Source organism: Sus scrofa, chromosome 2, assembly GCF_054392235.1.
Source record: "Sus scrofa isolate SSC_HxYL_T2T_F1_AM1 chromosome 2, Sscrofa_HxYL_maternal_Yorkshire_Landrace_v2.0, whole genome shotgun sequence".
Taxonomy (NCBI): domain Eukaryota; kingdom Metazoa; phylum Chordata; class Mammalia; order Artiodactyla; family Suidae; genus Sus; species Sus scrofa.
This window is the reverse complement of record NC_139384.1, coordinates 144,314,758-144,338,116: the sequence shown is the minus strand read 5'-3', so window position 1 is coordinate 144,338,116 and position 23,359 is coordinate 144,314,758. Positions and strand designations below refer to the sequence as shown.

Genomic DNA, 23,359 nt, shown 5'->3' with positions numbered 1-23,359 from the left:
AGGTTTTTTTGTTGTTGTTTTCTTTCAGCAGATTGACTTTTCCTGGTCTGTTAAAGTTGCTTGGCCCAGGTGACTTTTACTAGAGAGAGGCATTACTCCTTTGGCATCCATTCTGTTTTTCTGGTGCTCCTGCAGTCAGTGGTCTAGGAAGTGCTTTCATTCTCACTTTTACACTCAGCTAAATCTGTAGGTCGTTTCCTGACCCTTTCCTTACTTTACAAATCTGCAGCATTTGACACAATTGATCACTACCTCCTCCTTGAGATCTTCCTTCAGCGTAAAAGTCAACCAGGACTTGCCAGACAGTGTGTGATCTCACCTCTTCCCCTACACGCCTCCTTGTTTACTCCACTACTTGGGTTTCCTTGCATGTCCTCATACTTGCCAGGCGCTCTTAAACTGATCTATTTTCTCAACAGTTCATTTGCATTTTTAATAAATCCATTGTTAAGTGTAAATATTGATTGAACACTGCTCTGTGGTTTAAAAAACATTAAAGTAGTGAGAAATATGTGTCTTAGAGTTGAAAATCTATTTATTGAGTTATTTTAAAATGTCCCCCGAATCCTCATCTTTCAATAAAAATGAGTTAGGAATGCATGTTTCTCCTATAATTTCAGGCATCGTACTGGCGTATGTGCCCAAGGCTGTTATGATTAGATATAGTTAGTTCCTTTAGGGCTTTTGAGAAATTTAGACCATCTCCATAAAGCAGGCTCCAGACTACTTTTGAAGCCTGAGGATGTATTTTTTAGCTCTCTCTTTCACTGCCAGCTGACGCTTTTTTGTTATGTTACTCTGTCTAGTCCTATAAGCTACTTTATAATTGTGGTGGCTTGTTCTTAATTTCAGAAGTCCTCCATCTTGTATCTTAGCTAATGTTTCCTGTCTCTCATATGTTTGATTTTCTTCCCATTTCATCCTCTGTGTTTCCAGAGTAATGTGTTTTATTTTATTTTGACTTTTTAGGTCTGCACCCATGGCATATGGAGGTTCCCAGGCTAGGGATCTAATCAGAGCTGTAGCCGCCAGCCTGCTCCAGAGCCACAGCAACGCCAGATCGGAGCCGCATCTGCGACCTACACCATAGCTCATGGCAGCGCCAGATCCTTAACCCGCTGAGCGAGGCCAGGGATTGAACCCGCAACCTCATGGTTCCTAGTTGGATTCATTTCCACTGTGCCATGACGGGAACTCCCAGAATAATGTGTTTTTAAAACATATTTTTCTTTTTTCTTTCTTTCTTTCTTTCTTTTTTTTTTTTTTTTTTTTTGGTGGCAGGGGGGCGGGGTGCAGTCAGGACACATAGAAGTTCCTGGGCCAGGGATTGAACCCACACCACAACTGCACCTTGAGCCACTTCAGTGACAGTGCCAGGTCCTTAACCCACTGTATCACCAGGGAGCTCCCTTCTAGTCATTTTTCTGCTTAAAACTTTGCAGTAGCTCTTTTCTAGTATGGGAAATCTGAGCAACCCAAAATGCTTTCTCTGGCCCTTCATCTCTTACCTATTCCTATATACATTCCTACTTGAGCTAAACTGGTTTGCTTACTGTTTCCTGAATGCATTATGCTTATTCAAGTCTCTGGCCTAATATTGTTCAACAGAAATATAATGTGAATTACATATGCAATTGTAATAATGTGTACAGTACGCTTTTTTAATATGAAGTAAAAATAATGTAATTGTTAATGAGATACTTACCTTTTTTTTCTGAATCCAAAGTTGTGTTTTATACTTAGAGCATGTCTCAATTTGACTGGCCATACTTAAAGTGTTCAGTAGCCATGTGTGGTTAGGGTTGCCAGGTTGGACATTGCAGTTCTGGGTCTTGTTCAGGATCTTTAGTACATTTAGTACATTCTCACTCTCTACCCCCAGTGAGAATGAGATCTTTCTAAGTTGTTTTCTTCTTTTAATCTTGCCAAACTCGTGATTTTTATCACTGCTATGACTAGTGTCAGGTGTATATTAGATGTTCTTCATTCAGTGAGTGGAAAATAGACCTACCACCAAGTTTGTTAGAAATTTATTTATATTTACAATAAATGAGTATATAGTTTTGAAGTGTCTTCCTGTAAGTATCACACAGGAACTTAGAGACTTTTTGATGTGCTCAAGAATCATCTTTATTCCTTGACAGTTTTGAGGTTAATGGATACCTGATTTCTAGATAGTCATAGTTCTTTTGTATCAGGTAGCCATGCTTTAAAAAGAAAGTTCTGACAGTGCAGTTTGGAATTTAATAGTGATCTTTTGAAGAATTCTGTTCTGTTGGGGAATTGCGTAGTTTTTAAATATCATTTTTAGGGGTAATAGTAAATATTACCTCATACTCATAAAGCCATGTAAATGCCCTTCTTTTAAATGAAATAATGCTTGGGTGTCAACTGTGAGGGGCAAAAAATTTCTTTATATTAAAGGGTGCATTTCCTTACTGTCATTCCTGGTTATAGCAGGTTATTCTTTTTTTGTTTCTTTGTTTTTTTTGTTTGTTTGTTTGTTTGTTTTTTAGGGCCGCACCTGCAGCACATAGAGGTTCCCAGGCTATGGGTCTAATTGGAGCTGTAGCCACCAGCCTATGCCACAGCAATGCCAGATCCGAGCCGTATCTGCAACCCACACCACAGCTCATGGCAACTCCAGATCCTTAACCCACTGAGTGAAGCCAGGGATCAAACCTGCAACCTCATGGTTCCTAGTCGGATTTGTTTCCACTGAGCCACGATGGGAACTCCATAGCAGGTTATTCTTTTTTTTTTTTTTTTTGGTCTTTTTGCCATTTCTTGGGCCGCTCCCGCGACATATAGAGGTTCCCAGGCTAGGGGTCTAATTGGAGCTGTAGCTGCCAGCCTATGCCAGAGCCAAAACAACGCGGGATCCAAGCCGCGTCTGCGACCTACACTACAGCTCACGGCAACGCCGGATCCTTAGCTCACTGAGCAAGGGCAGGAATTGAACCCGCAACCTCATGGTTCCTAGTTGGATTTGTTAACCACTCCTCCACAATGGGAACTCCGATAGCAGGTTATTCTTGAAGGCTAAGTTTTTAATTATGAAGTAGAATCTTGAACATTTGTGTAATATTACACTTAGGCACTATATGCCTGCAGTCATGCCAGTCTAGATTCAAATGAGTCTCTGCCACTGCTCCCTCAAAACTAATTGCCCTATTTCTTGGATAGATGGATGGGATTGTCCCAAAGCATTATTTCTTATGTCAACAAGATGTTAATAAGAGTAGTGGGAAAAAATAAAGTTTTTAGAATGCTGGATGCAATAGATTTCTTTATTGTGGGACTTCTTGGATCCTCCATAAATATGCTTATGTTTGCTGTAAGAGCTAAGGGGGTATATAGGATAATACCATTTGTTCACTAATTCAGCCCCTGAACCCTTTTTTTCCCCCTCAATATATCCATGAGTTTTATCTCCAGAAATATATTCCAGTGTATATACAGTGTAGGAAGTGCTACTCATCCTGAAATACTGAATGTGTCTGTGCTAAAGCTTCATCTGTTCACATATCCATGGAAACCTCTGAACAGCAGTGACAGTATTCATAAGTCAAATATTCACTCAATTACTCTGTAAATACTTGATGATCAGGTATTATATATATGGGGTAGACATCCCTATGCTAGGCCTTCTTAGGTAGTAAAAGTGAAATACAAATATTTAACTATTTATGTACACTGTATGTATTTGGTTTTTTTTGTCTTTTTGTCTTTTTTTTTTATTGTTGTTGTTGTTGCTATTTCTTGGGCCGCTCCCGCGACATATAGAGGTTCCCAGGCTAGGGGTTGAATCGGAGCTGTAGCCACTGGCCTACGCCAGAGCCACAGCAACGCGGGATCTAAGCCGCGTCTGCAACCTACACCACCCTACGGCAACGCCGGATCCTTAACCCACTGAGTAAGGGCAGGGACCGAACTCGCAACCTCATGGTTTCTAGTTGGATTCGTTAACCACTGCGCCACGATGGGAACTCCCACTGTATGTATTTGTAATAGGAATGTGAAGAGTGTGAGTGCTGCATTCAATGGAGTGGAATGAAAACGTAGAAGTACTTCACTTCCCATTCATTTCTCAGCCTTCCACACTGGTCCTTATCTTGGGAGCTTTCGTTATTTTCTAACTTATACTACTTTCTACTCTGTGGAGTTTCCACCATGGCACAGTAGATAAAGAATCTGACTACAGTGGCTTGGGTTGCTGCAGAGGTGCAGGTTCCATCCCTTGCCCGGAGCAGTGGATTAAAAGGAGCTTCGGACATTGACACAGCTGTGGCTCAGATTCAGTCCTGGGCCCTGGAACTTCCATATGCTGTGGGAGTGCCATTAAAAAATTTTTTTTAAATTTATTCTCAGCCTACTTTATTTATCGAGTATATCAATATTTGTCATGTTCTGCCAAGGTACTCTAATAACTCATCCTTTGATCTTAATATCTTCATCATTATAAAAAGAATGTATACTGTGTATATAGCAACCTTATAGTTGCCAAGGGTTACAGAATCTCAGCACATTCCAGTGTTTGTGGCCACTCAAATGGTAAGGTAGGAGAAAACTGCTCTCTCATTGATGTATTTGCTTTCAGTTTTGAAAATTTTCAAATAGTTTATTTTTTGAAATAATAGAGGAATTATTTCTCTACCCAAAAGTATAACATTTCAGGTAAATATTGCAAATAAACTAAAATTCCTTTAGGACCACCAGCCCCAATCTTTCACCTTTGCTGTAGAGTGCTGCTATTGATTATCTAGTATGTATTCCTCCAAATTTCCCTTCCCAAACCTAGATAAGTATATATTGTGAAAATACATAATTTTTTTTTTTTTGGTCTTTTTTGGCATTTCTAGGGCCGCTTTTGCGACATATGGAGGTTCCCAGGCTAGGGGTCCAATCAGAGCTGTAGCCGCCGGCCTACACCACAGCCACAGCAATGAGGGATCTGAGCCACGTCTGCAGCCTACACCACAGCTCACGGCAACGCCGGATCCTTAACCCACTGAGCAAGGGCAGAGATCGAACCCACAACCTCATGGTTCCCAGTCGGATTCGTTAACCACTGAGCCACGATGGGAACTCCAATATATAATATTTTTAAGCTTTGAAAAATGAGTCAAGAGTTCCCGTTGTCACTAAGTGGTAACAAACCCGACTAATATCCATGAAGATGTGGGTTCCACCCCTGGCCTTGCTCAGTGGGTTAAGGATCCGGCATTGCCATGAGCTGTTTTGTAGGTCTCAGATGCAGCTTGGATTCCATGTTGCTGTGGCTGTGGTGTGTAGGCCAGCAGCTGTAGGTCTGATTCAACCCCAGCCTGGGAATTTGCATATGCTGCAGGTGAAGCCCTAAAAATTTTTTTTAAAAGGCAAAAAAAAAAATGTATCTTTTGTATTTATCATGGAACTTGCTTTTTCAGTCAGTACATCTGGGAGAGCTACCCAGGTTTGAAATACTCATCTATCTCGTACCTTGAACTATTACGTTCTATTCCATAACGAGTTGTATGACAATTTGGCTTTTCTTCCTGCAATTTTTATCTTTAGTACAAATGCTCTTTGTAATGAATGTCTTTGTCCATTCCTCCTTGTACACCTGTATGCTTCTTTAGGGTTGGTACCCAAAGAGGAACTGTTGAATCATAAGGTTATAACATTTTCTCCCTCAAAGTGACTACTTCCCAAATGACTCTCCAGAGTGGCTATATCAATTCATAACTCACATTAACAATTTATAAGAATATTGTTTTCCTCTATTGCCTTGCCCATATTTTGTATTATCAAATTTTCTTTTTGCCAGTCTGATGGGGAAAATTATTTGCATTAATCTTTATTTCCCTGGTTGCTGGCGATGTTTTGCAGTCTCTTCCAGCTGTTTCTTCTATGGCTGTTACTTAAGTGACCCCATGTTAAGATGGCAGAGTCAGGAGATCAAAGCAGCCTGGATATCTGAGTCTCTGCACATGAGACAGTTGCCCCAAAGAGTTGTCTGAAACTACGAAGAACTTTGAGCCAGCAAAATAGACACTTTTCTAGTTTAAGCCCGTCTAAGACATACAGTGTAAATCTTTTGTCACTGCCCTTCCCAGAAACCTATAGTAGTTTTCTCTGGCCTATTGGAGTCAATTTCAGAACACCTAACTACATTTTTTATTATATTCTACCTCTGGCCTCTCTTAAATACATCTCTTTCCCTCATATATGTACACATAGTCTTTACCCAGCTTTGTATTTTTATAATCTTTGTCTTTCTCTATTCAGGCTGTTAGGTAAGGAGTCTTCCTAGCCTCCAAAGAAAACTTTGACACTAGTCTTCATGGACTGATGAGCTCTCGCAGAGCTCAGAAGTTCAGGTATAGGAAATGCGTGTGGAAAATAGGCAATTTCGTCAGACCTGGTGCTCTGGAAGATGGTGGTGTAAGTGAATTGAGGTTGCTAATGAAAGGTCATCTACTAAGTCTTGGCTAAGGTCAGCCAAAGAAAAAGGAGATAACCTGAGAGACAGTGGAGAAGGTTTAAGAAATCAAGTATTCCTATCAGAGGAAAACTTTTTCCGTTTTGTTTTCTTTGTTATAAAGAGAACAGTAACTGCTGGGTTACTATTAGGAAGCAACTTAGTAGGAAAGAACAGCAGACATATAGTCCAGCAGGCAGAGTTGCAGATTTTGGAAGCCCCTGCCTCCTAGCTATGTAACCATGGGCAACCTTTATAACTTCCCTGGGTGCTGGTTTCCTAATCTATAAATAGTGTCTACCTGTTCATTTATTTTTGTCTTTTTAGGGCCGCACTGTGGCATATGGGAGTTCCCAGGCTAGGGGTCAAATTGGAGCTGCAGCCTTCCTTCTGTGCCACAGCCACAGCAACGTCAGATCCAAGCTGCATCTGCGACCTATACCACAGCTCACCACAACACTGGATCCTTAACCCACTGAGTGAGGCCAGGGATCAAACCTGCGTCCTTGTCGTTGCTAGTCAGATTTGTTTCCTCTGAGCCACGATGGGAACTCCCTCTAATAATTTATTTAATTAGAGAAGCAGCTCTAGCACTGATAAGCATTAGTCCTACCTCAGCCTTCATGACATCTGTCGTTCTTATTTAACTCACTAGTCTTGAATTTGTGGTATCCCTTATTCAAATTAGATCATCTATGCAAAAAGCATGTAGAACGATATATTTGCTATAATTCATGTACTTGGTAAATGTAATGAGCACAAATGTTAGCGTCAATCAGCATCATCATTATTCCCATCAGATAAAGAGGTTGAAGGATTTCCTATGTGAAGATCTAAGTTTTTTTCATGACTTAGAACACATCTCTATATACTTATTAATTTGTGTCTACTACCCACTATTAGATTGACCTCCTTGAAGGAATAACCCGTCTGCTTTCATCTTTATGTTACCAGCAGAGTTCCTGACATAATGTAGAATATAGTAGTGATTATTAGAATTAGACCTGGGTTCGAATTCCAACTGCACTGCTTACCTGAGTGTGAGATCTGGGGCAAGTTGCTTAATCTGATTGCCTCATTTCCTCATCAGTAAGGTAGGGATGATAATAATGCTTGCCAATTAGGGTCTAATAAGGATGAAGATCACTCAGTACATAAATGTCATTACCAAGCCAATTTGTTGCCTTGCTCTTCTGGCTTTGGTTCAGTGTGTTACTTTTTTTTGTTTTTCCCCCCGTTTTTACTGCTGCTCCTGTGGCATATGGAAGTTCCCAGGCTAGGGGTTGAATCAGAGCTCCAGCTACCAGCCTACACCATAGCCACTGCAATGTGGGATCTGAGCCGCATTTGTGACCTATGCCGCAGCTTGCAGCAGCACCAGATTCTTAACCCACTGAGCGAGGCCAGGGAAAACCTGCATCCTCATGGATACTATATCGGGTTCCTAACCTCTGAGCCACAGTGGGAACTCCAATGTGTTGCTTTTATGGATGTCCTTGTTATCTTTGGTCTTACCACTGTAGGAATCTTGGAATATAGAACATCTTCACCATCCCAACACCCCAAGCAGACATTTGTCATTTTAAAACTATATTCAGTCTTTGCCTTTTTATCTACTTCATTCCTAGATGAGGTATTTTTCTTTATAGCTCAACAATGGAAACCAAGTGGGAGGAAGGTCTTTGAGCTGAAACATAGTCCTATCTCCTGTACTAAGGAAACTGGTTATTGATAGCTCTGATTTTCTCCTGCCCTTTTTAGCACTCATAATAGAGCTATAAAATGGCTTCTAAGTGTGGGTTTACTTATTCTACAGTTTCTGATATATAGCATTTTAGTTTTTATTTTGGTTAGATATTTTCTCATTTCCAGTGTGATTTCTTTGACCTCTGCGCTTGTTTTATAATTTTCCATTACATAATAATTTTCTTGTTAGTTTTTTGTTAACTAACTTTTACCTTTTTTGCACCATGATCATAAGGTAGTCTCTGTATAATTTCAACCTTTTGAATTTTGTTGAGGCCTACCTTATTTTCACTTTTATAAATGTTTATGTAGGCACCCTAAAAGAATATATGTAGTTTTTGGTTAGCAGTGTTCTGTGTATATACACTTTAGGTTATGTTTGTTAATTATGTGCATATCTTCTGGGTCTTATTTTTTTTATTGTCCTTGTTCTGTCACTGAGAGATCTGTGGTAACAATTTTTGTGGCATAATTATAGATTGATCTAGTTCTTTTATTGTTGCTTTTTTTTTTTTTTTTTTTTTTTTTTTTTGCCTGCCTAATACATTTTGAAGCTGTGCTATTAGGTGCATATCTATTTACTGTTGAACTTACTATGAAATATCCCATTTTGTTTCTGTTAATGCTCTTAGATCAAAGTCTACTGTATCTGGCATTAATATAACTAAGCCTTTGTATTTTAGTTTGTGTTACTATTTGATATATCAATATTCATGTTAGTTTAGCCATATCTTTCCAATTTTCATTGGTGTTCCTTCATTCCTACATCTAAAAGTTTTCATTTCAAATGATTTTAGAATCCATGTCTTTCAAATAACTCCATTATTTTAAAGTTTTTCTTTACTGTTTTTTTTTAGAGTTTATTATTTCTCTTAATTTTCATGAATGCCATCTTGTCTCCTGATGTGCATCGTTTTGAGTAATGAATATGGTGTATACAAAATTTTTTTAAAAAAATTTGAGGCCTAGGATGATTTCCCCCCCCCCCCCCGTGGTGAAGTTTTGTGTTTGCTTCCAGTAGCTGATAGGAATAACTAGTAATTCTGTATAACTGTAAATCCATCATCAGGGATTGAGATGATTCTAAAATGAGCATCAGTTTATTTACTAGAGTATAATGTACTTTCTAGGGTCCAAATCCAAAGCATATCCCTTCCATACTAAGCTTTGGAATATAACTTTTGTGTCTAACCAGGGACTATCAGAAGTGCTTCTTGGCGTTCCCGTCGTGGCTCAGCGGTTAGTGAACCCAACTAACATCCATGAGGACCGGGTTCAATCCCTGGCCTCGCTCATTGGGTTAAGGATCTGGCATTACCATGAGCTGTGGTGTAGGTCACAGACTCGGCTCGGATCCCGTGTTGCTGTGGCTATGGTGTAGGCCGCTGCTGCATCTCTGATTAGACCCCTATCCTGGGAACCTCCATGTGCTGCAGGTGCGCCCCTAAAAAGGCAGAAAAAAAGTGCTTCTCAACCTGTTAACCTCCTCTTTAGGAATCAGAAAATACTCTTAAGGAAAAAAAAAGAAACTTCAAAGGCCAGATTGTGTGTGTGGGTGTGTTACAGTTTTTCTATTTATCTTTGAGTTACAGGGCTCATCTCAGTTGCCTATCCCACCATTATCCGCAGAGGAAGTTTGTGATATAGTTTTTTCATGTGTAATTTTTATAATTACCGTAACTTCTCTTGAGATAATAGAATTCAGGCCTGGACATTTCCTCCTTAAGAGTAAATTTAGTTTCCCGTATTGTGTGTTCCTTTAACATTTTCCTATGAGGCATTGAGAAACCCTGATCTAAAAAGTAAATAGCTTTCTCTCAATATCCTGAATAGCAAGTTGCAGAGAAATTATTTGGGAAATGTATCATTGTATCACATGTATAACTTTCTCTCACTACTTTGGAGCACAGTGGTTTGTATCTTGTCTCAAGTTTTATTTTGTAAAAAATTTTAAAGTTGTATCATGTGAATTGTGTTGTACAATCTTTATCCCTGATAAAAGTGTGACCATATTAAAGATGTGGGAGTGGGATCATTTTCTTCTCTGTCTCTTGTTCACCTAGCACAGGCATTCATTAAATTGATTTGATTATTAACAGTTTTTTTAGGGGCTAACTATAAGCTAGTACAGTATTAAATGAAAAAAGTGTACTTTTTTTTTTTTTTTTGTCTTTCTTTTAGGGCCACACCTGCGGCATATTGAGGTTCCCAAGCTAGGGGTCGAATCGGAGCTGTAGCTGCTGGCCTACACCACAGCCACAGGAATGCCAGATCCAAGCCGTGTTTGTGACGTACACTACAGCTCATGGCAACGCTGGATCCTTAACCCACTGAATGTGGCCAGGGATCGAACCTGCAACCTCATGGGTTCCTAGTTGAATTTGTTTCTGCTGAGCCACAACGGGAATTTCACTAAATTTTTGAGATATTGAATGCAGCCAGTTGTTGGGCCAGATGCCGTACTTTCTTCCAAAATAGTGCTGTTTTATTAGCAACCATTTTGTATTAGTGAGGAGTGTGTGTTGTGTGTATGTGTGCTTTAACCTCATTACTATCCTTTACAGGGAAAAGGAAAAGCCAGGTTTCTCCTCTGAAACACCATTACCCTTGTGGAAACTGGTCAGTGGGCTTCCACTTTGGCTTGGCTAATAGTAAGATGCTAATTTGGTTCTTCTCATTTCCCAAGATTTTTTTCTAAGAATGGAGAATTTAGATCAGAAATGAGGTTACACAGAAATGTATGTAAAACAAAAATTTGTTACAGAAGTTACAGTTGAGAACTCTTTAAAGATAATATTTGATATTTAGATTATCTTAAACTGTTTTTCTTCTTTAGCTTCCAGCCGATCTTACCAAGATGCACATCGCAGACAACCCTCATCCACAGGTGACTCATGTGTCTTCTAGTCAGTCTGGTTGTAGCATCGCCAGTGACTCTGGGAGCAGCAGTTTATCTGATATTTATCAGGTAATGCCTTAGGAGTTTGTATGCTGTGCATGTGGTGTTTTTATTCTGCCAAATATCTTATGCATATGCCTAAGTGGTCATGTATCATTTAATTACGGTATCAAATTAAGACATAAGATCTTTAAGAATATATGCTTTACTTACTGTTTCAGATTTACAAGCCTAATGAAAGATCAGATGATGTGACTTTTGAAAGTGATAAAATATGGTCCAGCAGTATATAAATATAATGTTCTTTTTACTTTGTTTAATCCAAGTGAATCTCTGTTAATGTGTAATCTTTGCTGTCATTAAGAAATGGTTCTCAAAACAGTTGAACTTTATAAAAACACTGATTTTTGTTACAGTTGATTATTTAATTCTTCTCTAAGTAAAGTCTTGAAGAAAATTAAAATTGCCTTTGTATTATAAAGACTTAAATTTTCTAATAGCCACATTTAAAAATTAAAAGGAAACATAAAATTAATTTTACTAATATATTTTTATTTAGCACACTGCATTCAGGTATTATCATTTCAACATGTAATCAGTGTTTAAAAATTATGTGATTTACTTTATCTTTTCATTCTGTCTTCAAAAGCCAGAGTTTAATATAAACTTATAGCACATCTCACTTCATAGAGCCCCATTTCAAGTACCACATGTGACTAGTGGCTACCATGTAGTACTGTTCTATTGAAACAGAGCCATTGTTGTCTAAGGAAGACATTTTAGACTGTGGTTCTTTTGAGTTACATAGATTTAGCTGTTGTATGAAGAAAATCTTTCCTCTGTAGGCAATGCAAAATGGAAAAAAGCCTCCATTTTTGGTTTCTGTGAAGCTTTTCTCTACAAAGACTATCGCTGTGAATGTGCCATCTACATCTCCCCATTGGGCATTTTATAGTAGGCAGAACAGGGAATTGTTTTTTTTTATAGTAACCATTTTTATAGAAGATAGAACAGGGGATTTTTAAAAAGTAAAGTTAAAAACAATGCCCTGGTTCTGGGACCACTTACTGTGTTCTGGGAGTTGTTGGGCTTCATGCATTCCACTCCTCCCCAGAAAAAGTATTTTATGGAAGAAAGTAGAGTTGTTGCTCACCTGAAGGTCAGAGTAGAGCTGTGCTTCTCTGGACTCTGTTTTTCCTGGAGAAGAACCCGAAGGAAGATTGTCCCTGGATTAATGCAGTTCAGGGATGTAGCTGTAGATTTCTCTCAAGATTAGTGAGAATGTCTGGACCTTGCAAAGAGAGACGGTAAAGCAGAGATGTGGTGTTGGTGAATTTTAGATACCTGGTCTCACTAGTGCATCCATCTCTAAGCCAGATGTGGTGACCTTTTTGAAGCAAGAAGCAGAGCCCTTCCCTTGATGGTTGTGAGAAAAGGGAGAAAAAAAAAAAGATAGTGCATGGATTGGAAAAGCCAGTGCTTTACTCTGAAGTAAAAGATGGGCTGTACACAGTGGTATCCTGTATCTTTGTCAGGATCCTGGAGGACCTTCTGAAGAATTGCGCTTATATTAACATCTACAGGATGTTCCTCTACAAGGTGACCCACCTGAGGCTAGGGCTAGAGCATACCTGCTGGTGTGGTTGGAGGGCTGCTCTAGGACTCTGGTCATGTATGTGGCTGCTCTGCTCCGACCTTTTATCTCTTTTCCTCCCTCAGTGGCAGTCTCATCAGTTCCTTCTGCCTTCAAGGAAATTCATATTACGATTGCATAAAATATGGAAAAGTATCCTTGCCAGCTTTCTTGCATGTCACAGAAGTGCCTTCATTACAAAGTGAAGAAGTTACCTTTTCATACCCTAGAAACCTGAAAGTTAACATTGGCTTTCTAACCTTAATCATCATAATTCAACAATAAGTCATATAAATTCTGCTGCTTATGTCATTCTGTTTGTGTGTATATGTTTGATGCTAACTGAAATGTAATTTACAAATAATAAAATTTACCCTGTTTAGTATAGCCTGCTCAGTGAAGACATAGGATATTTCCCTTGCTTGAAAAAGTGCCTTTTGTTCCTCTTTTTAGTCAGTCCTTCTGATCCTAGTCACTGAAAGCCATCAGTCTGTTTTCTGTCCTTATAGTTTCACATTTTTCAGGGGGTCGTATAAATGAAATCACATAGTTAAAAGATGATGCAGTAAGATGTATAAAGTAGCCATAAGATAAAATAAGTTGTATTGAATTTAGGGAGAGTACACCTGTAAAAGGAGCAAAAATAATGAAAGTTTGGGAACCAAAACAAATTTGGAAAATTAAAGGAAAAAACTGTTGTAATACTAAAGTCAAATATGCAAAAATATAAGTATGGCCGAAGAAGGTACAAATCTACAAACTTTAGTTAAGCTTAGGACAGTAGACGATAGAAACAGCATAAAAGTTAAAACTACAAAGATAAAAACAGAAGGAAAAGAAAATCAGAATCTTGAAATGATTGGATAAATACATATTTGTTTTATACTATATTCATGAAATATAAATATGAATTCAAGAGGTGTGTTACCAAATTCTAACAGTACTTTTTACTGATAGTAAGTTTATGGGTAGTTTTTGTTAGGTTCCTTCAGGTTTCTTGTGTTTTTCTCAAAAGATACTATATTACTATTTTTACTTTTTTTTTTTTTTTTTTTTTTGGTTTTTAGGGGTACACCTGTGGCATATGAAGGTTCCCGGGCTAGGGGTTGAATCATTGCTACAGCTACCGGTCTACACCACAGCCACACCAGATCTGAACTGCATCTGTGACCCATACCACAGCTCACAGCAATACTGGATTCTTAGCCCACTGAGGATTGAACCCGCATCCTCATGGATGTTAGTTGGGTTCATTACTGCTGAGCCACAATAGGAACTCCTAAAAAAAGTTTTAAAAGGACATAGAGTGTACAGTTATTAATGACATTTGAATAAAATTGGAAAAGATTAAGGAATAAATACCGGAGGGTAAAAGGAATAAGAACAAAATAACAATAGATTGATAAACTATATCTCCGGAAAGGTAGAATTTCTAGACCTACAATTTAAGAAAATTTTTTAAAAACCCAAAAAGCATGGATAAGGTATATAACACCAACAAATTATATGTCTATATCTAATAAGATCCTTAGGACTAAAACAAAAGCGTGCTTAGAATTAAATGTCAGTAGTGGACCCTTATTCTCTCCCTTGACCTCAGGCCTCCTTTTAGTACTTGTTAAAGCTATAAATACACCCTTTGAGTAACAGCCATTTGGTCCATGCCAAAAGGTCCTTGGTATTTGATCCTGTCCCAGACCATTTGGCATGGACCAAACATGCTTATGGACGTTCTGGATAGGACTAAACATCCTGCAAGGCACTTTTTAGTTACACATGTGCATTGCCAGTGTATTTCTTGCCAGGAACGTTTGAAGTAGTGTGTGTAGTTATCCAAATCTCAGCACTTTTCAAGTGAATACCTAACCCAGTCATGGCTTGTAACAGTAAGCAGAGACTTGTGAAATAATGCAAGTACATTTGACCCTTGAACAAATTGGATTTGAGCTACACCAGTCTACTTATATGTGTATTTTTTTTTCAGTAAATACATACCTTATCCACTTACAGAACTGTGGATAAAGGGGACTAACTAGAGTTATGTGTGGATTTTCAGCTTTGGAGAGAGATACTGATGACGGTACTAACAGCAACATTCAAGACTTAACTGTATTTTCAGTTTGGAGGTTTGGGGGAAATGAAAAGAGAGACATCCTACCAGTATTTCTTAAAAGGAATGTTGTTAATGCCATTTTATATGGCTACATGTGTGACTGTGCTCCTGTGCATTTCTTTCTTGGAAGTTTTTAATGTGTTGTGGTTTAGAAATAAAAGCCTTTGGTCCTCAGAGTTCAAAGAGGTCAGGAGACCGCAATCCAGGCTGAAGTCACAAATGCAATGTCGTCAGAGACTCTGAGCAAGAATTGCTCAGCTAAGCAGCTTCCAAACTCCTGATCCACAGAAACTTTGACATAATAAATGTTTGTCGTCTTCAAACAGACAAACAAAAAAATCGTCAGTGTTTCACCATTATCTCATTTACACTTTTCAGATTTATATTCAAATTCCAAGTCTTTGATTTCTAACCACAATCTGCATATATAGTTCTATATTCCCCTATTTCCCACTTACACATTTTAGATTCTGGTCCATGACAGATACATTTGTCATTCCTAGCCCTATTTTGGTAATGCTGTTGTGCCTGCAGCTTCACCCAGGTGACATTTTCATATTGCCTCTCACATGTTGGAACCCACAGCATTTTTTTCTGTGAGTCATGTTGCTTTTTTCACTCTGCTTTTTAGTTTAGTTACTTGTAAACATGACCTTTTTCATCATCATAGTAAAATTGTGGTATGCAGAGTCTCTGTCTTTCTTTTTCTTTTCTTTTCTTTCTTTTCTTTTTTTTTAATCTCATGCTGAGATAACCACAGCATTGGCTCTTGGTTATCTCAATCTAGACCTTTTTTAGTTCAATTACATTTGAAAGGAGAAACCAATATTGTTTCCAGGGAAGATGCAGAAGATCACTACTAACTGACTATTCAGAACAAAGGTCTTTTTTTGCCCACCTGCCCTACTGTAGAGATAATAGAATGGGCCAGCCTGGACAGCGTTCTTGTGAAGGGTTAATTTCATGGCCAGGGTTCCTGCCCTGACTAGAAAGTACAGAGTGGAAACATAAGGACTAAGTGATCTATGAAACAGGTTGCATGAAATATTAAAAATGGGAATTCAGAGAAGATAAGGATTCAAAGTCTAAGGTTCTGGCCTGATTATTTGCTCTAAATTTTAAAATGTGGTTTTTGTAAGTTTGTGTAACTTCTCATTCTAACCTGTAGTTCCTCGCATTGCAGCTTTGTGTTTATGTAGCTGCAAATAGGAGAAGAATATCCTCTGGTGGTTTGTTTGGAGAAGGCCAGGTCAACAGAAAATCATCTTGCACTATCTACCTCACCAAATTACATTTCTACATATACACAGAGACACATCTATACTGTGGGAAAGGAAAAACACAAGAAGTTTAATACTTGTCTTGTTAGCCCTTTTCACCAATATCCTTTTTTTTCTGGACTTAATTCATTTATAATACTCTCTCTGAGGGTCTCTATTCCAAGTGCTGGAATAAAATAGTTAAAGGCCAGGGCTCCAGTCTTCTTTGTACCCTACCTTAATGACTGTGGCATATCTTTTGACCTACTTTTTTTTTATAACAACTTTGATATTATTATATGAGTCTCTGAGGCTCTGTTAAATTTTCTTTTTGGCGTTTTTCTCTCTTTGCTTCAGGTTGAGTTTTTGTTTTGTTTTGTTTTTTGCTTTTTAGGGTCACACTCGCGGCATATGGAGGTTCCCATGCTAGGGGTTGAATCGGAGCTGCAGCTGCTGGCCTATGCCACAGGTGCAGCAACTCCAGATCCATGCTGTGTCTGCGACCTACACCACAGCTCACAGCAACGCCAGATCCTTAACCCACCCAGGGATTGAACACGCATTTTCATGGATCCTAGTTGGGTTCGTTAACCACTGAGCCACGATGCGAACTCCAGTTTGAGTAATTTTTAATGCCTTTCTTCAGGTTTATTCTTCTTACAGTTTACATTTTTTTATTGGGATTTCCCATTTTCCCCTTAATTATGTTTCTGTTTTCTTCTAAATCCTTGACATTATTTATAATAAATGTCAAAAATTTATATCTCCTAATTTAATCATCCCTGTCATTCCTGGGTCTTTTTATATTGGTTGAGTTTTCTCCTGGCTATGAGTCACATTTTCTTGATCTGTCTAGTAAATTTTTATTGTATCCTGGATATTTAAATTTTTTGTCTTTTGTCTTTTTAGGGCCACACCCGTGACATATGGCGGTTCCCAGGCTAGGGGTCAAACTGGAGCTACAGCTGCTGGCCTACGCCACAGCCACAGCAACACAGAATCTGAGACATATCTTCGACCTACACCACAGCTCATGGCAACACTGGATCCTTAACCCACTGAGTGAGGCCAGGGATCCAGCCTAGTCTGGTTTGTTTCCACTGCGCCATGACGGGAACTCCGAGGACAGTATATTTTTTTTAAAAAACGTATCTACTTAACTAAAGAAGCTTTCTGCCCAGGATCCGCAGAAGCATCATGCAGTGACTTCTGGTCCTGGTAGTCATCATATCTACCTTTACCTTAAGAACCTGGCTTGCCTTTCTTAGTCAGGGACCTAGACCTTGGACCTGATGTAGCACATTTTATTTACTTATTTTTTAATTAAAAAATCCTTTTTCATTTTCTAGCATGTTTCTGACCACTCTTTTTTTGTTTTTAATTCTTCTTTTATTGCCTTATTCCTCTCTAGACTCATTTTAGAAATTCTCTTAACTAATTTTATTCATCCTTTTTATTTTATACTACTTTGAAAAAAGTACACGTCTAAGAAGACAATGGCAAAAAATAATAGAGTATGTTCTTTTCTTTGCACATGTCCTTAAAATGTTCCTGAAAGGGTTCTTTAGTAACCTAGCTGTGATTTCATTCTCCCTAGAGCTATTCTCTTAAATATCTTTTTTCTACATAACTAAATTTCATCTTGCCTATTTGTATTGTGTGTCATCTATCTTTTTATCATACATAATCTAAAAGATAAGGATGAGGCTAGGTTGAAATAGAATGTGTCAGGGGGTGAAAATCTGAGATTGAGACATGAAGACAGGGTGGTTTGAGAACTCAAATTTATAAGGTAGGTTGTCTTTACATTTTGATATAATGGAAAAAGGCTACTATTCCACAGCTGAGTTTCTGTATTCTGAAAAATTAAATTAACTTTTATAGAAAATACTGCTTCAGTGTTTTTTTTTTTTTTTTACTTGTTTCTTAGATTAAAATCAGTGTTTGTAAATTAGATTTGGAAAAGTCATTTTAGTATGTAAACATATTTAACTTAAAACTACTTATCTTTGGAAAGAGATTGTAATTTTGGTTACTGCTAGCAAGTTTTTGGTTCCAAAGATATATTATTCAGAAATGCACTCCACTTAAACTCTGATGTTTCATTGCCAAAAAAATAACTCAGGAGAGAGAGCATGCTAGTCATTAGATAGCATTGTCCCAATATGAACCTTAAGGGCCAGCTTATCTGATCTTAAAGATTTCGGGTTGGGTATTTAACCTGGTTTGTTAACTGCTGATTAAGGGTTTTATTGAAAGCTGTGCAGAAGTCTAAAAGAAGTATAGGACATGGTCTTAACAAAACAAATCAGGACTCTTTTCCTTGTAGGTATCAGAGCTTTAGCTTGAATTAACAAAAGCCAGAAAGGATCATTTATTGACTCCCAGAGAAAGCAGACAGCTCTGGATGCTTGCAAGTGTGTCTGTCCATGTTTGCCTGTCTCCCTACTCCTTTGACTCCCTGTAATTTGACTGCACCTCCTCCCCTTCTTTCTGCGCGTGCTGTTCTCTTTCCATCTCTGCCTTCATGATACGAGGTTTTTTGTTTTTGTTTTTTTTGCCTTGTTGTTTTTCTGTCTGTATCTCTTTCTGTGTCTGCTCTCTTCGTTAGTTCCCTTTTCTCCCCTTTTCCCTGAGCCTTTCTCTGTCCCTTCTGTTTTCTCCCACCACAGATGGGCATTCCCGGGTGGCTGAAGGCTTCTCTATGTCACATTGTTCCAGTTCAGCATCCAGAGAAGAAAGGATACTTTGCTCCCAGCTCTACTTATAAAAGCCCAGGGAGAAGGACTTTCTCCCTTAGCTTATCTAGACAGGAATATGGCATTATTTGCCTCTGGAATCTCTGAGTTAAGTTGGAGAGGAACATCAGCACCTAAAGAAGTTCCCAGGCTAGGGGTCTAATCAGAGCTACAGCTTCCGGCCTGCACCAGAGCCACAGCAACACCAGATCCAAGCCTTGTCTGTGACCTACACCACAGCTCACGGCAACACAGGGTCCTTGACCCACTGATTGAGGCCAGGGATCCAACTAGCAACCTCATGGTTCCTAGTTGGATTCGTTTCTGCTGTGCCACGATGGGAACTCCTCACTTATAATATGAACCAACTGAGGGTAATGGTTACAACTTTTGCCTGATAATCCACTTCAGGACAATTTTATTTTCTAAAATTTTAGTTATTTTCTATGAATGGCATTTAAAGTCACTGTTTTTAGTAGTCTGCTAGTTTATTTACAAGTATCTGAGACCAGTATGTTTACCAAGTGCTGGCTGTATAAGTTTATTTTTTTAAGATTGCTTAGAGTAATCTCAGCTGTTCTTCAATCATTATTAGGTTTAATAATAAGGAGTTGGAAAGAGAGTATTCAATCCTTCACAGCTGTTCCATGTTAGCACTTTTCAGTAGTACTCTTTACCTATTTTATACTTAATTTACGTGATCAACTACTGTATTAGACTCTAAACCTTGTGATGAAACCTTGTTTACATATGATACCTTATTTTCAACACCCAGCGTAGGCTAACAGCGTACTAACAAAGTACTCCAAAAATGATTATTGGTAAACTTTTTCTTGCACTTCATGTTTTAGGGAATGTTGAACTTTTAAGAAATAGAAGTACTTGTTGGAAAATGGGTATTAATATGTTCAGTTGTGTTTGAGTCTGCTGACCATTTTATTTATTTATTTATTTATTTATTTTTTGTCTTTTTGCCATTTCTTGGGCCGCTCCTGCGGCATGTGGAGGGTCCCAGGCTGGGGGTCGAATCAGAGCTGTTGCCACCAGCCTACACCAGAGCCACAGCAATGCCGGATCCGAGCTGCGTCTGCAAACTACACCACAGCTCACTGCAACGCCGGATCCCCGCAAGGCCAGGGATCGAACCTGCAACCTCATGGTTTCTAGTCGGATTCGTTAACCACTGAGCCACAATGGGAACTCCTGCTGACCATTTTATTCTTACTGGCTTAGATTTGTCAACTAGATGTTACACTGTGAAAAAAATAACCTGTATTTTGGGCAGAGAGAAATCTTTTATAAATAAGTATCATTATGTTTTTGATACAGCATACAGTGTTGTCTAATTCTTTATATTTGGTAGGGAGGGGTATTTCTGTTTAATTCAAACTGTGACATAATTTTTATAACATGAAAGTATAAGTGATCAAGATTTATTTCTGTAGGCTACAGAAAGTGAGGTAGGAGATGTAGATTTAACACGTCTTCCAGAAGGACCTGTTGATTCTGAAGATGAAGAAGAGGAAGATGAAGAGATTGATCGAACAGATCCATTGCAGGGGCGAGATCTTGTTCGAGAATGTCTTGAGAAAGAACCTGCAGATAAAACTGATGATGACATTGGTAAGAAATACATCTCTTCACATTAAGAATTTTATAGTTCAATTTATATGTAGTTCCCTATTGGTAACTGTATATAAACTATGTATAGAGTAACAGATTACTCCAAAAAAAGTGTTTGTGGGTCCAGAATTCAGGAGCAGCCTAGCTAAGTGGTTTGGCTCATTGTTTCTCAGGAGGTTATAGTCAAAATGAGGCAGGGATTACAGTTATCTGAGGCTTCGCTGAGCTGAGCTAGAGGATCTCCTTCCAGTGTGGCTACTTACATGGCTTTTGGCAGGGAACCTCAGTTCCTCTCCACATGGACCCCTCTAGAGGTTGCTAAAATGTCCTCACAACATGACAGTTGGTTTCCACTAAAACAAGTAATCCAAGGGAGAGTAAGACAGATGTCACAGATGTCTTTTAAGACCTGACCTCAGGAGTCACACATCCTGGCGGCTTCCCAATTCTCTTGGTCACACAGAGCAACCCTCTTATGGTATAGGAGGAGACTGTGTGAAGATATGAATATCAAAAGGCAGGAATCATTTAAGACCATCTTTGAGGCTAGCTGCCCCAGATTGAGAATTTGTTTGGAGGTTCTAGCAGGAACACAGCTACTCATATACTGTTGACCACAAAACAGTCCTTCTCTGTCAGTGAAGGGCCTCCTCTATGGAAGAGGCCTTCCTCTTTGACCAAGTGCACAGCTTTAAGGAGAGTGTGTGTGAGGAGCAGTGAGGAAGGAAGGGAGGGGACACCTGCCTGGACAGCCACATTAGCTGAATCAACCCTGGTGGTCATTGGGCTGGATATTGCAGCCAAATAATCTTCACATCTGGGCTGCTCTAATTTATAAAACAAAAGCTTTGATTGCATTAATATGATTCGCCCTTTCATGTCATTAAGATATTTAAAACACAGTACATCAGTGTTTAAGTCTATGAATTAGCTTTTTCAAAATTTTTTCAAATATCAAAAATCATATTTTGCCTTTCTAGCTCGAAAAAATGTATGTATAATAATTTTGCTTTAAATTTTATGAATTTCCGTTAAGTTTCTTGCAGAACTACTCACTGTACTTTGAAGGTTGAATAACACTAATGATGCTAATATTTGTTTTTGTTGTTGCTATTGTTTTAATTTTTCTTTTTTTGTCTTCTTAGGGCTGCACCTGCGGCATACGGAGGTTCCCAGGCCAGGAGTCCAATCAGAGCTGTAGCCACCAGCCCACACCACAGCCACAGCAACGCTAGATCCAAGCTGTGTCTGCAACCTACACCACAGCTCACGGCAATGCCAGATCCTTAGCCCATTGAGCTAGGCTTGAACCCTCATCCTTATGGATGCTAGTCAGGTTCGTTAATCGCTGAGCCACAATGGGCACTCCAGTTATTGTTGGTTTAATGGCTGCACCTGTGGCATGTGGCAGTTCCCAGGGCCAGGGATTGAATCCAAGGTGCAGCTGTGACCTATGCTGCAGCTGTGACAGTGCTGATATTTTAACACCTTGTGCTGGGCTGGAGATTGAACCTGCACTTCTGCAGCTACCTCAGCTGCTGCAGTAGTGCTCTTAACTCATAGTGCCACAGTGGAAACTCCCTGATGTTATTTTTAAGAACAAAGATTACTTAATGTACTTATCCTAAATTTCTCTTTTGTAAGAGTCATATTGCTTTGATTCAGATTAGAAGATTTTGCTACTAATAATTATAATCTGTAAGATTAATATTTTGAACATTCCTTGCCATGCTAATAATATATATTGTAGTTAAGTAACCTACAGTTTAGTCTCATGCTGTGAACTCTATCTGAACAGAAATTTTAAGTGCATTTTTTTTTTTTTTTTTTTTAGGGTTGCAGGTGTGGCACATGGAAGTTCCCAGGCTAAGGATCAAATCAGAGCTACACCTGCCGGCCTATGCCACAACCATAGTAACACCAGATCCAGGCCGCATAGGCGACCTACACCACATCTTATGGCAACGCTGGATCCTTAACCCACTGAGCAAGGCCAGGAATTGAACCTACCGTCCTCTTGGATGCTGGTTGGGTTCGTTATCACTGAGCCACGATGGGAACTCCCTTCAGTGTGATTTTAATAAGAATTGTTACACTGTGCTCTTTTCACAAGGCTTTTTTAAAGATTGAAAAATAATTAACTCCCAATTATCTGAAGGTAGGTAGCACCTTATAGTTTCTTCCATTTCATCCTGACTGCTTAAATGTGTTTGTCCTTTATTATTTACCTTCCTTGCTCATATATCTACACCAGGGAGTCACCTGAGGCAGGCACTTACAAAGATTTTGTTGGTTAAATTAAAGAGTTAGCTTTTAGATGCTTTGACATATCTTAAACTACCATTCATGTGTGTTATTCCCAATTTTATTATTGACATTTATTAATATCTTTTTTAAAAAACTCGGAGTTTCTGTCGTGGCGCAGCAGAAACGAATCTTACTAGCATCCATGAGGACGCAGATTTGATACCTGGCCTTGCTCAGTGGGTCGGAGATCCAGCGTTGCTGTGAGCTGTGGTGTAGCTCGCAGATGCTGCTTGGGTCTGGCATGGCTTCGGCTGTGGCATAGTCCGATGGCTCCAACTCCGATTAGACCCCTAGCCTAGGAACCTCCATATGCCGTGGGTGCGGCCCTAAAAAGACAAAAATAAATAAATAAACTGTAGCCCAATAAGAACGAGACAAGAGGCTTGTTTTTTCACTAATCGGTTAGATCAAAGGTCATCACTAAACTTAACCACCACGGAGTGGCATCTCGTGCTAGGAAAATTAGCTAAGCTCTCCAGCCTCATCTGAATCTGTGTAGTTTCCTAGGTCTCTCAGGAGGTTGTGGGAGTTCTGGTGTCTTGCATTATGCCCATATTTTCATGTGAGTCTGAATATAT

The 23,359-nt window shown here is 38.9% G+C and overlaps 1 protein-coding gene across 24 annotated transcripts in view; it reads left to right on the top strand.

Annotated features, from left to right (window-relative positions):
- Positions 1-23,359, top strand: part of RAPGEF6 (Rap guanine nucleotide exchange factor 6) — a 244,827-nt gene that overhangs the window by 131,463 nt on the left and 90,005 nt on the right. For all 24 annotated transcript variants that reach the window (XR_014838754.1, XR_014838756.1, XR_014838755.1 and 21 more), the window contains 2 exons: positions 11,046-11,177; positions 20,297-20,474. Coding sequence is in view for 19 of the 24 variants with exons in the window: in XM_085014495.1 (XP_084870621.1) it covers positions 11,046-11,177; positions 20,297-20,474 (310 nt within the window). In the remaining 5 variants the exon portion in view is untranslated. The remainder of the gene's footprint in view (positions 1-11,045; positions 11,178-20,296; positions 20,475-23,359) is intronic.